The sequence below is a fragment of the Colossoma macropomum genome, unplaced genomic scaffold, assembly GCF_904425465.1.
Source record: "Colossoma macropomum unplaced genomic scaffold, Colossoma_macropomum, whole genome shotgun sequence".
In the NCBI taxonomy this organism is placed as follows: Eukaryota; Metazoa; Chordata; class Actinopteri; order Characiformes; family Serrasalmidae; genus Colossoma; species Colossoma macropomum.
Genome location: NW_023494797.1, coordinates 14,845,830 through 14,857,892, shown reverse-complemented (window position 1 = coordinate 14,857,892; position 12,063 = coordinate 14,845,830). Strand labels below are relative to the sequence as shown.

The 12,063-nt window shown below is 39.3% G+C and overlaps 2 protein-coding genes across 2 annotated transcripts in view; one reads left to right on the top strand and one right to left on the bottom strand.

The window, feature by feature from the left end:
* Positions 1-3,045, bottom strand: part of mindy2 (MINDY lysine 48 deubiquitinase 2) — a 54,439-nt gene extending 51,394 nt beyond the window's left edge. The window contains exon 1 of the mRNA XM_036584393.1: positions 2,246-3,045. Within this exon, the coding sequence (XP_036440286.1) occupies positions 2,246-3,016 (771 nt within the window). The 5' untranslated portion in view covers positions 3,017-3,045. The remainder of the gene's footprint in view (positions 1-2,245) is intronic.
* A 2,840-nt stretch (positions 3,046-5,885) lies between these two features.
* Positions 5,886-12,063, top strand: part of adam10a (ADAM metallopeptidase domain 10a) — a 138,820-nt gene continuing 132,642 nt past the window's right edge. The window contains exon 1 of the mRNA XM_036584392.1: positions 5,886-6,023. Coding sequence (XP_036440285.1) covers positions 5,957-6,023 — 67 coding nt within the window. The 5' untranslated portion in view covers positions 5,886-5,956. The remainder of the gene's footprint in view (positions 6,024-12,063) is intronic.

The window sequence follows — 12,063 nt, the reverse complement described above, 5'->3', positions numbered from 1 at the left end:
TACGAGAACAAACTAATTTACATAGATTTGCCTATTCAGCCCATCCCAATTGAAGTTATAAGGAGCAAACACCTCCATACATCAGCTTTAAAGTCTGTGTAACAAAACCAGTATTATCTGTATCATTCTGAGGGATAAAGAGAGGTTGGAAAAATGGTCATATAAAAACTAATTATGACTTTCTGGTACATAAAACCACACAAATGGACATCAGGGGAAAGGAAATACATGAAAATGCAGGATATGACCCATTTAAATAAAGTTAACAGACAACAAAACAATACAATAAAACATAGCTACAAAAAACACAACTGTCAATTAATAAAAAAAGCAAATTATTGATGATATTTATGTAACTTAAAACCTAATTCAAACAAGCTGCTAAAGTTTCAAATGCATCTGTAAGTTGATGGGACACTGTGAGGAAAGGCTGCTTTGCCAAATTCATATTTTACCATCTGAACATCAAAATGAATGTAACCATAAAACCGCAGGGTGAAACTTGTGTTGTTCGTTAAAGAAAATGCATATAAATATAAGGGAAGCTGACCAATAATAGCTGAAAACACCCCAGTATTTGCCATTGCATTAACTTCCATTTGAGAAAACCACCCTCCTGCACATTTTAGTGCACTCACGTCACCTCAGGAAGGGCTTCTGAACAAGCCAATTAGTTGGATCAGGAGCATCAAAGCAGGGAAAACATCGAAAAAAAAGGACAGGGCTACTCCAGGACCAGGACTGGAACCACAGTCTTAAAGGCTGCACCTGTAGAGCTCGCAGCAGTGAGTTAAGGCCTGGAGGGCTGCTGCGTCAGCTCCCGTAGGCCACAGACACAGACCAGTCGTTCCAATCAGGCTAGTGTGCTTAAAACCGGTCCCCACGGTGGCAATCATCTCCACAAACCGTGGTGAGTTTTCAAAAGCAGTTGTGCGAGGCTGAGAGACACGGAGTCTCATTTCGAAGATTAAAGAATGAACACTCGAAAGGAGCCTCTGCGGCCTGCCAGCTAGCCGTCAAACGCAGTAATTAAACGTTATCTTTATGATGCAAATGAGTCGAAGGCAGAAATCCAGAACGCGGCCCTGTTTGTGACCGTGCAGGGACTGCTTAGCAGAGCCACACAGGAAACGAGAGGCTACCACGACAGAAAAATAACATCTTTTAAATAGCTGGAGGAGCAGAACTTGTCAAGAGGAAAATCTGATCAAATGCAGCGCAGGACGTTTTGGGGTCTGATTAAATTTCCAGACTCCAAAAGACTGCCAATCTCAAAAGATAATTAAAAAAAGAGGGGCCGGAATGAAAAGAGGCACAAAGAGACACTTTTTTTTGGTCTTTTTGATAATTATAAGCCGTTCAATGTCAGCGATGACAGAATAATTCAGGATGTGCTCCGCTGAGTATTAAATTGCATGCCAACAGTGGAAGGAAATAAACGTTCCTTACACTGAATTATGAACTTTCTGCATAGTTACTATCCGAAACGAACAGTGAACCTGCAGGTGTCCGCATGAATCAGACGTTTTCTTTGGGAACTATTTTGACTTGCAATACCCTGCGTGTGCCCTTTTGCCATGAATAGATTTAATAATATACATACATTTGAGGCAAAATCTTCTTATTACCTTAAAATAACGTCTGAGGCATCAGGTGGTGAATTCGTAACCATTTCACGTACTAACCTGAGGGAGGTTTTAGAGGCATTAAGTGCTTTAGACGTCTGGTTCCTATCGCCACCACTGTGAGCAATTCCGACTTTGTACATTTCTCTAAAACGGAGCATTTCACACAAAAAACGATCTGAAAGACTTTGTTTACACTGTAATAACGTAATTATGCAGGAATTTTGAAAACAGCATGGAGTTGTCCTTTAACAGACTATTGTTTTGATTTTTTTCCCCTTGCTGTACATACGCATGGACAAAGGCAAGGATTCAAAACAAACAGCAGGGCTGAAAAGTTATCCCTGCATTAGTTCTGCAAGTGTTTCAGTCACTTATAAGGTTTGCTTCTGTGGTCGTGCGCTGCAGCTGCAAGGCTCTTAGTTGTTAAGTAATCTCAAACAGACTTGTTTTTGTGGTTTCTGACACTGTATGACAAAGCGTTCAAGATCACTTACAAGACGCAGCACAGTCCAGCTGTTTTTTTCCATAAACAAGAACCTTTGGTTGACCAGCGGTGAATCCTAGGAGAGATATGTTTTTAAAAACAACACCCAACAATCAGCACGCCCTCAATTTACCTTCCAGGCCAACAGAAGGACATTCATAATGGCCAGCAAAGGGCAGGGCCCATTCTCGTTCTGGGTGATGATGGGCGTGTTCTCCTCTTTCCACCTGATCCACTTGATGTGGTATATGGACTGTCCAGCTCCTCGGTCCTTGCAGCAGGCCACCTTCTTCTCTTCCCCAACAGCTGAGGAGGCCAGACCCCTTTCCTCCTCCAGGCCTTCTCCGTTCACCTCCGAGCTGGGGCAGGAGTTCAGGATGGAGGAAGAGTCCAGAGAATCTGGACTGGGAGATGGTTCACTTCCACTGACCAAAGGGCCAGCAGAGGCCGGCTCAGAGAGCTCCTCCACCAGCGCCTGGCCTCCATGGTCCATCCCGTCTGACTGGATGTCTCCAGCCCCCACATCAGGCACAGCGGGCTCCACTCTGCTCTCTCTGGTTTGTTTGGACTCTAACTGAGTGGACTGTGTTGAAAGGACCTGGGCTGGTCCACCAGAAGCCCCGGCTGGCCCGCACCCCGGCCCGTTGCTGCACGCCTCACCGGATTTCCCTGCTCCAGGCAGCGGGGCCTCGGCCTGCGTGAAGCCGAGGTTGGGTGAGCCTGGCTCGGCCACTCCGCCGCCGTTCTTTCGCTCCGTCTGCTGGTCACCGCCGGGGCTCTCCCCCGCGCACAGATCCTTCTTCCCAGCACCTCCGGCCGCCCAGACCTCCCCAGGCTCCGCCGGGACGGTGGCGCACACCGAGCTCCCGCCGGAGTCCCGGTGCAGGTTCGCATTTTTCTCCATTTCGGGCTTCAGCACTGCGGCTCCGCGCTCAGCTCCATCCGCGCCATGACACCGCCACCGCCGAGTCTGACGTCACCGCGCACTGGACCCGCCCCTCCCTCACTGGAGCTCCGACCGATCAGCGCGCAGGACACAGTAATAAATAAACCCAAACCACAATATAGTTTTAGTGTTTATTAATGTTTTCTCTGTGATTTGTTCTTCAAATATAACACAATAAAACGCCTAAAAAATCTACATGAATAAATGACATAATTATTGTATTATTTCTCTTTAACCTGATCTAACTGATGAAAATTATTCATTTTTAAAAGACGATAAACTTAAAAACATTTTTTTTATTTAAAGATATGATAATGGTACAAAATGATGTAAGAAAATTCTATGATATTTCATCGTATTGTAACAAGAAACATAGAAAAAATATAGTAGTTTAAGTAGTTGGATATATTTTATTTTATATACATTTCATATAAAAATTGATCGATGAAAATGAAGGTTTCTTACTTTTTATAATGTATATAACAGAATAATTAAGAGCTCATATTTTAATAAAGATGTAATACATAACCATCACTGTCTTACATATTTGAAACATATCATGAAATAAAGCAAAATTTTATTTCATTTTTATACCACTGTCATCATATTGTAACAAAGATGTCATAGATAACTATCACTATTTTACATATTCATAATAATATGATGAAGTTATTTCTTATTTAATATATTTGCATGTTATATATAAAATATTCTATATTGTATTTTCATGGAAATATTACAGTTGTTGGAATACAGTGGTTATTTATGTATTTATTTGTTTGTTTTAGAGATTTTTTTATTTTATTATTTATTATTAATCTTTTTTATTATAATACTGGTTTTACAATAAAGGTTGACTCTAAATGCGCTCTGGAAGTGACCTGGTTAAGTGTTTCCCATTTATTTGTGTTTGTTTTGCATTAATTTGCATGGAGAGAACTCATCAGTAAATCAGTGTTTATCTGTATGGCTGTTATATGATCGAATATAAAACTCGCTGTACATGCAAACAGGCCTGCTCGCCTTCAGTGCAATATTTATTTTCACCGCATGATGGCGACACTTACTTGCGATATTGTTCCAGGATCCAGTGAAGTGAATGATCACTGATCAGGGTCCTGGACCCCTCAAAGCTGCATTCAGATTCAGTTTTGACAAGTTCTGATTCAACTGTCACAAATGTGTATTAAAATTTGATACCTTGAAATTCTAATCTCATCATTGTTTCTTCGATTTCTAACTTTAAAATTGAATTATTACTTGTTAGAGTATTTTACTTGTATATATATTTTTGGACATAGTTAGCAGTAACTTGTTCAATATGCTAATAATTAGAGGGCTGATGGCAATATTTGGTATCTTATATGTGTGCGTATGTTGATTTTATGTATTATAAAATTAGATTTTTTTTACTATGAAATGAACATGTAATATCTCACCATGTCAAAACTGCTCTTACGTATGAAAGTAAGTACATTGGCACATGTTAAAGTAGCATATCTGCAAAACTGACCTTCCATAAATTCCTAAAATAAACTGGGGAAAGTCATAAATCCTTACTTGATGAAAATAAGATTTTTTTTTGCATCTGACAGCAGGATTTTTACTGAGCACATCAGTTTGTAGGTCTAACAAAGATCTGCTCTCCTGAGTGGAAATGTATGAGTTCTGAAGGCAAAGAGCTTTGTGATGTTTTTCCATTTGTACTTTTGTGTTTAAAGTTCTGACAAATCAGAAAATGTGTGTAAAACAGTTATGAAAAAGTACAAAACTCTGAGTTTTGAAATGGTCAAATATTAAATGTTAATGGTAAAAAAAATCTCAATTTCCACATTTTATGAACATGTGAGTATCAGCATCGACACATACAGACATGTAAAATATTGAATATTGTCATCGGCCAAGAAAGGCCCATATCGGTACATCTCTAATTATAACCACGTTCAACAAGTCTAGTAAAAAAACAGAAGGACTGTCACTGAAGAGCACCTAACTGAATTTTTTATTCATCAAATTTGAGTTCTTACATATAAAAGTGAAACATTCCATTCTTAGAATAAGTACTAATTTAATTTCAAAGTTAGAAATCAGGGAAATGATGATAATCGTAATTTTACCATCAATTCAAATGTGTTAAAACTGAATTTGAATGGAGGATTATTTTTTTCTTTTTTTTTAATTGATGCAATTAGTCAAGTCAAGTCAGCTTTATTGTCAATACTACAATATGTACAGGACATTGAAATTGCGTTACTCCCCATGGTGTAGCAATAACATTAAATAGAAAGTAAACAGGAAAAGTGTAAAAAATATATAAATATAGAAGGTCCTGAAATTAACACTAAAGTGACATAAGGCACATACAGATTAAGGTCTGTGGGTATAAATAGTGCAAATATAAACAGTAGTGCAATTAGACTGAGCTAATGGAGCTGTTAAAGTGATGAGTGCGTAACAGAAAGAATTATTCACAACAATCACAACACACCTCGCTGCTACGCTTGAATGCGTCAATGAACAGCAGCAAAATGATCTAAACAACACAAAGTGAAATAAAATGAATAAATAAACAAGATAAATAAATAACAAAAAGATAATCCAGACATTGAGGGATCCAGAATACGCTGTGAAGCTCCAGATGTTTGAGGAAACCGCTGCTCTTCTTATTATATGTCATTTTACTGGAATGCAGGGCTCTTATGGCTCTCATTGCTCTTATTATTGTTGTTGTTGTTGTTATTAGTGTAAAGTGGGCGGAGCTAACCCCTCCTCGCCCCTCCTGCTTCTGACGCCAGCCTGTTTGACGTCATTCCCTTGGAGACGGGGCTCTGGTGCCGCAGAGCAGTAGCTGCCGTAAAGCCGAGCGGAGAGCGGGCGGCGGATGAAGCAGGCAGCGCTATGGATTTAACACACAGCGCCTTCATTAAACTCTTTCTGCTCTTGTACTGCTTAAGCGACAGCAGAGGTGAGTTTAAGCGGCTGTTTTCCTGTCGTTAATGTCTGTAAGAAAGTGTGAGAGCTCTCTAATCCGCCTGAGGCTGAAGTTGGTTTCTTATTCGTTCGAATTCCCCGTTCCACCTTAAATGGCGCAGCCGTTACATTGTAGAGCCCGCGGCGCCAGACTGGAACTGCTGCACCGTTTAAGGTGGAACGGGGAAATTCGAACAAGCAGCGTTAATGGGTGCGGAAGTGAATTTCCATTTCATCTCTGTCCTACAAACAACTACATTTCTTCATCGTTTTGGGTAGAAATCCTCAACGACACACTGTATTAACGACAACACGGAGCCCATTTTGAACGTAATGTCTGTAATCTGCGTAAAAGTGGGGAAAATATCGCGCAGTTTTGTTCTCGCTGACTGTCAACTACAGCCGCCTAACTCACTAACCTAGCTAGGTTAGGTTAACTCCTCCCGTCTAACTTGCAGTCACTCTTGAACTAAGCAACAACAAACTGTTCAGTGTGGACTCACTAACTCGTTAGACAGCTGACACAGTGAATTTAACCGTGTTTACCTCCACATAAGTTTACAAAGTGCCTTGAAAAATCAAGTGGAAACACTCTGCTGTTGTTTGTTGTTAGGGCTGGGCGATACAGCGGTATTTCTGCCGTTATCGCGATAAATTACGTTACAATATAGTTTTCCGAGCTTGCAAGACACGCCGTCAGCGTTTAAACTAGGAATCCCATCGATTTTTTTTAAACATATCCACCCAGTTTAATAGTTAAGATGTAAACAAAGTCATTCAGAGCGGTTTGGTGTGAAACGCTCCGTTCTAGAGACACTTGCCGAGTCAGAATTGTTCACAGTGGTGGTGGTAGGAACCAGACGTCCACCTCTGAAAGCTGCCTCAGAGAAAGTTTTTCTGTAAAGTGGTTAGATATTCGCCGCTGGATGTCTGACTCATTGTTTTCTGATGGTTTTGTGATAACGTTTTGGCTTAAAATGTATTTGAATCCATTTGTTTGAAACCATTAATGGCAGAGGGATACATGCAGGATGTTGTAAGGCAAAATAGTCCCCAAAGAAAACTTACTGTCTTACTATCATCAGCATTACCTGTAAAACTCAGAAGACACGTGTTGGTTCACTGCTGGTTTTGCATAGAAAATAATGTGGCTATAGTTGTGTTGTAGACATGGTGACCCCTGGTTCCTATCACCACCACTGTAAAGAAATCTGAGTCTGCAAGTTTCTCTACAATGAACCATTTCACACCAAACCACTCTGAATGACTCTGTTTACAACTCAACGACTGAATTATTCCGAAATTTTGAATTTGGAATTCTCCTTTAATGACAGCAACAGTTTAAATGGGTAGAAATTTGGGAAATTCTGTGGAATTCCTCTTTAAAGGACACTGTCCATCCATGTTTCATTGGAAAGTGGGTATAATTAGTCCTGTTTAATAGTATTTAGTGCAGTGCAGTGTGTGCCATGTTGAATAAAAATCATAGTTTTTGATAAGCAGCTGGATCAGTTATTCACTTTCATCTTATTAAACATCAGAAAAACAATACATGAAACAAAATAAAGTGTTTGTGATGCAAATCTCTAAGTATTGTGACACATTTTTGCCTTACTGCCCAACCCTAGCGTGTAATCTCAAAACTGGATGAAGGAGACATTGGAAAGAAATATGAGATGTTATCGTTCACTCTCAGTCAGGCATGTATTTGGAAAATACTGGGTTTGTACACAAACCTGTTGGTGGTTTTTCAACGGTGAAGATGAGGATGATGATTACAAAGAGGGCCCCCTTGGCAGAGACACAGCTTTCCTTGTGTTTACAGTCCTTAAGCTCCGCCATTATACGATACATTCCGACTGTGATAAGGCAGAGACTTAATATTTTGGTGGTGTATTTTAAAGTACCCTTATCATGGAAATATACAGTGACGAGGTGATATATATGTAAATATTGCTGTTGTCGGAAGAAAACCATGCATCTCAGTTTTTGACATAATTTGAAAATACCTGTTGTCCTTTACATTGTTTGTGAATTTCATGATGAGTGGACCAAAAGAAACGGCCCAAAATGACCTGTAAAAAAGTCTGGTTCCATTGACTTACATTAGAGGTAAAGTAGGTTTTTTCCTTCTCCTGTAAAGTTGCCATTTTGGAGATACAAGGTTTTCTTCCGACAACAGTGATGCATTTTAAAGTATCCTTATCATGTAAATCTGATTTTTTTAAAATAAGAGAGTGATGTAGTGTGGTAGAAAACATTGCGGACGTTTGGAAACATCCACACCACTGTTCGTACTGTCCATATTTGGAAACCAAGCTGCAAAAACGGTGCATTTTGAATACACCGTTTTTGTGATGTCACAAAAACCAATACATTTTCACACTCACATTTTCAGCTTACAACATTTTAGCCCCACCTGTTCACATTGAAGTTATAAGAAGTGTTTAATTCCACAGTGTTTGTTGATTGAGACGCAACAGAGGGCAGCCAATCAGAACAGAGCTCATTTACTTCTATCAGTTATGAAGGGACAGTAACGAAAGCAGTCTGTTTAATTGTTAGGGATAATAAAAGGTTGGAAAATTGTCATTTAAGAATTATTTTTAGTACATAAATGCAAACAGAAATGTTGTAAGTGGGCCTCGGAGGGGAGAAAATATGAGGAAGCGTGTGGTTTGAGCCCTTTAAATTGTCACTATAAAGTGATTGATATGGTTCCCTTCAGCAGTACATGGCCTATACAAGTCCAAGTCCTCTTGTATGTGTGTTGTTTTTGTTTCAGTTACTGATTCCGTTTGTGACAGTGAGCCATAATAAATGAAAACCCTGAGATGTTTACTGCCATCACTGAGCATTGACCTTAAAGCAGGTTGAGGAATAAGTGCTAAAAGTCTAAAAGTGCTCTAAAATAAAGTTTTAGCTTTGTGATATAAGTCAGTGTGTGTATACTGGATTGGTAGAATTGCAGCCTTTGCATGAGTCAGAATGAGGGTATTGTCAGACCCATGTTACAAATGCACTTATAGTATCACTGCCGGCTTTTCCTGCCTGTTGCAGTACAGTATCACAATAATGACTGTCAGGCAGGACAAGTCGAGGCCTGATTTCAGGATAATAGAAGGAGTAGGAAGCAGCATTTGCTGACATTGATGACAATCTGTGTCTCTTGTCTAGTTTTTTAGGCCATGTATAAACCCAGCAGAAAGAGGAGCAAGTGTTAGACTTTCCTATATGGTTATTAAAAGAATGTGTTAAAAATCAAATTTGCACATTTTCCCGCTCAGCCCGAAATGTAGCTGATCAGCCAAGACACGTTTAGTGTCCAAAGTTTGCTTCTTTAGCTTTGCACTGGAACTAGAACCCTTAAATTGCTGTGGAACAGTTTGTGTAGGTTCTTTTAAACCTCTAAAGGGCCTGTAACCCACATTTCTAATGTCCCATGAGGTCTATTTTTTGACATTTGTGTGGTTGTAATTCCTCTTTTACAAGACCATTTTCTCAAACTATTTTTATCCCTTAGAATTAAACATGCTGTTTTGTTTTGTTTGTTTTATTTATTTTTACTGTGCCTTTAACCCTGATATGTAAATGAGCTCTATACTGATTGGCTGCAATGTATTGTGCCTCATTTAAAAAGCTGTCCCGGCTATAACATTGCTTATAACTTGGTGTGAATGGACAGAGCTAAGCTGCTGTAGGCTATATATATTTATTGCTGCTGTCGGAACAAAGCCTCATATCTCCAAAATGAGAACTACTGTGGTTTTACTGTAAGTCAATGGAACGAGACCTTTTTTCCAAGATATTTTGGGCTGTTTCTTTTGGTCCATTCATCATGAAATTTATACAGTATATAAAGTATATAAATAACAAAACTGCGGATCCAAGGTTTTGTTTCCGACAGCAGCGGAACTATATGTGTATTTATGTTTATATATGTATATATAACTTTTATTTATATATATATAGTTATTTAAACAACAGCGACGTGTTCAGTACTAAAGGGCTGCTATATTGTAAGGTGTGTGTGTGTGTGTGTGTGTGTGTGTAAACATGTTGACTTTCAAGACATCACAAAACCAGTGAATTTAGAATGAGCAGATTAATTTCCATGTATTGAAATAAATGGTATGTTTGAAACTTTCACAGTATTTACGTACTACATCAAACTGTTTTATTGCTTTAACACTAAAAATTAGATTTTGAAATTGACGCAGTAATAAAAGGTTCTTCAAACTCACACATCCCTTTTTTTAAACATGAGTCTTCAGGGCTGTGATTGTCAAACTGGTCCTCAGGGCCCCCCAGACGGTCCACTTTTGTTTTCCAATTTAACAATCTAAGTGCTTACCTATAAAATGTACACTGAAGGCCAGAGGACCTGTTTGAGAACTACTGATTCAGGGAAGCTTCTTCTGTAGCATATTCTATATCTTTTTTGAAAGAGTATGTTTTTAGCCTCGTAGCTCCAGTGCAAAACTGAAGAAGCAAGTGTCTGACACCAAACATGATGGCTGATCTGCATTTGAAACTACTCCTTTAAATAGTGGAGATCAACTAATATCTTACTTTCGGTTGTCTTTCGTAATCAGTCATACCTCTCCGCCCATTTATTGCCAGTTGAGACCAGTTAATGATGTGTAAGAAGCCCAAGGAACATTGCAAAACATGTGGTGAAGAAAGCTGGTGCAGGTCATTACACAGGAAACCTCACAGAGAGCGGAATCATTTGAGTCATTTCTTAGACATGACGCCAGAGCTACTGCTCGCTTTTCTGCTTCACGTTGTTCGAGGAAATGCATGTTTGGCATTTTTGTATTGACTGGGCTGGAGGGCTCTGGGGTTTTATCTTCCCCCTGTACACAGTTTCCATGTTTTCTCTGTTTGCTCTGAGCTTATATTTGCTTGTCGTTGTTGGGACATAATCTGGAAAAATGCTGACCTTTATGTTGTGTGAGCATTTAATGATGAACGAGCCAATAGAAATGTTTCGAATTACTTGGAATATAAGCTCATAACATTAACATAAAACTCAAGAATGTTTGATTTTTCTAGGGCTGTACGATAATATCAGAATCATATTGGTATTGGCAGATATTTTCTTAAAAAAAAGTTTATATAGCCCAAAGAGTATAATATATAATATATATATATATATATATATATATATATATATATATATACACCCACACACACACACCCCACACACACACACACATATATAATAATACATATATATAAAAGAATGACAAGTATAATGAAAAATAAATAAATATAACAGTATCAAAAGTATAATGAAGATCCAATATTTCTCCACTCTTAAAAAAAGATGGTTCTTCAAGGGTGCTTTAACAAAGAAAATGGTTCTAAATAGAACCATGAACACTCTAAGAACCCTTGGCATGATTAAAGGGTTCTCTGCCTCGTGAAAAGGTTCTTCAGATTGATGGAGAATGTGCTGTGGATGATTCTGTATAGCAGCTTTCTGAAAAGGGTTCTGTATAGGAACAAAAAGGGTTCTTCTGTTGTTACACTGTCAAGCTTGTCAAGTCAAGTCGAAAGTTTTCACAGCAGGTGTTCTCACAAAGCAGCTTTACAGAAAAATCCGGGTCCGAGCCCCCATGAGCGTCGCCAGTAACGACGGTGGCAAGGAAAAACTCCCTAAGAGCAAGAGGAAGAACCCTTGAGAGGAACCAAGACTCAAAAGGGGAACCCATCCTCCTCTGGTCAACACCGGATAGCAGACAATAACAGCAGGGAATCAGTATAAGATACGGAAAAGGGGAAAAGCAGGAGAAGCAGTGTCTCTGATTAAAAATGCAGCAGGATCATCAGGAGGGTCAGTTTATACAGGTGAGGTTTGCATAGCATTCTACAGCAGGACGCTCCATGGTGGTCAAACTTGTCCAGAAGGCTGGCGAGCAGTGGGCACCCGATCAAGGCAGATGAAGCAACAGCATCAGACCCACAGGATGGGCAGTTACTCAGCTCAGCAAAGAAACACACAGGCAGTTAGTTCTGTTAAGACTGAC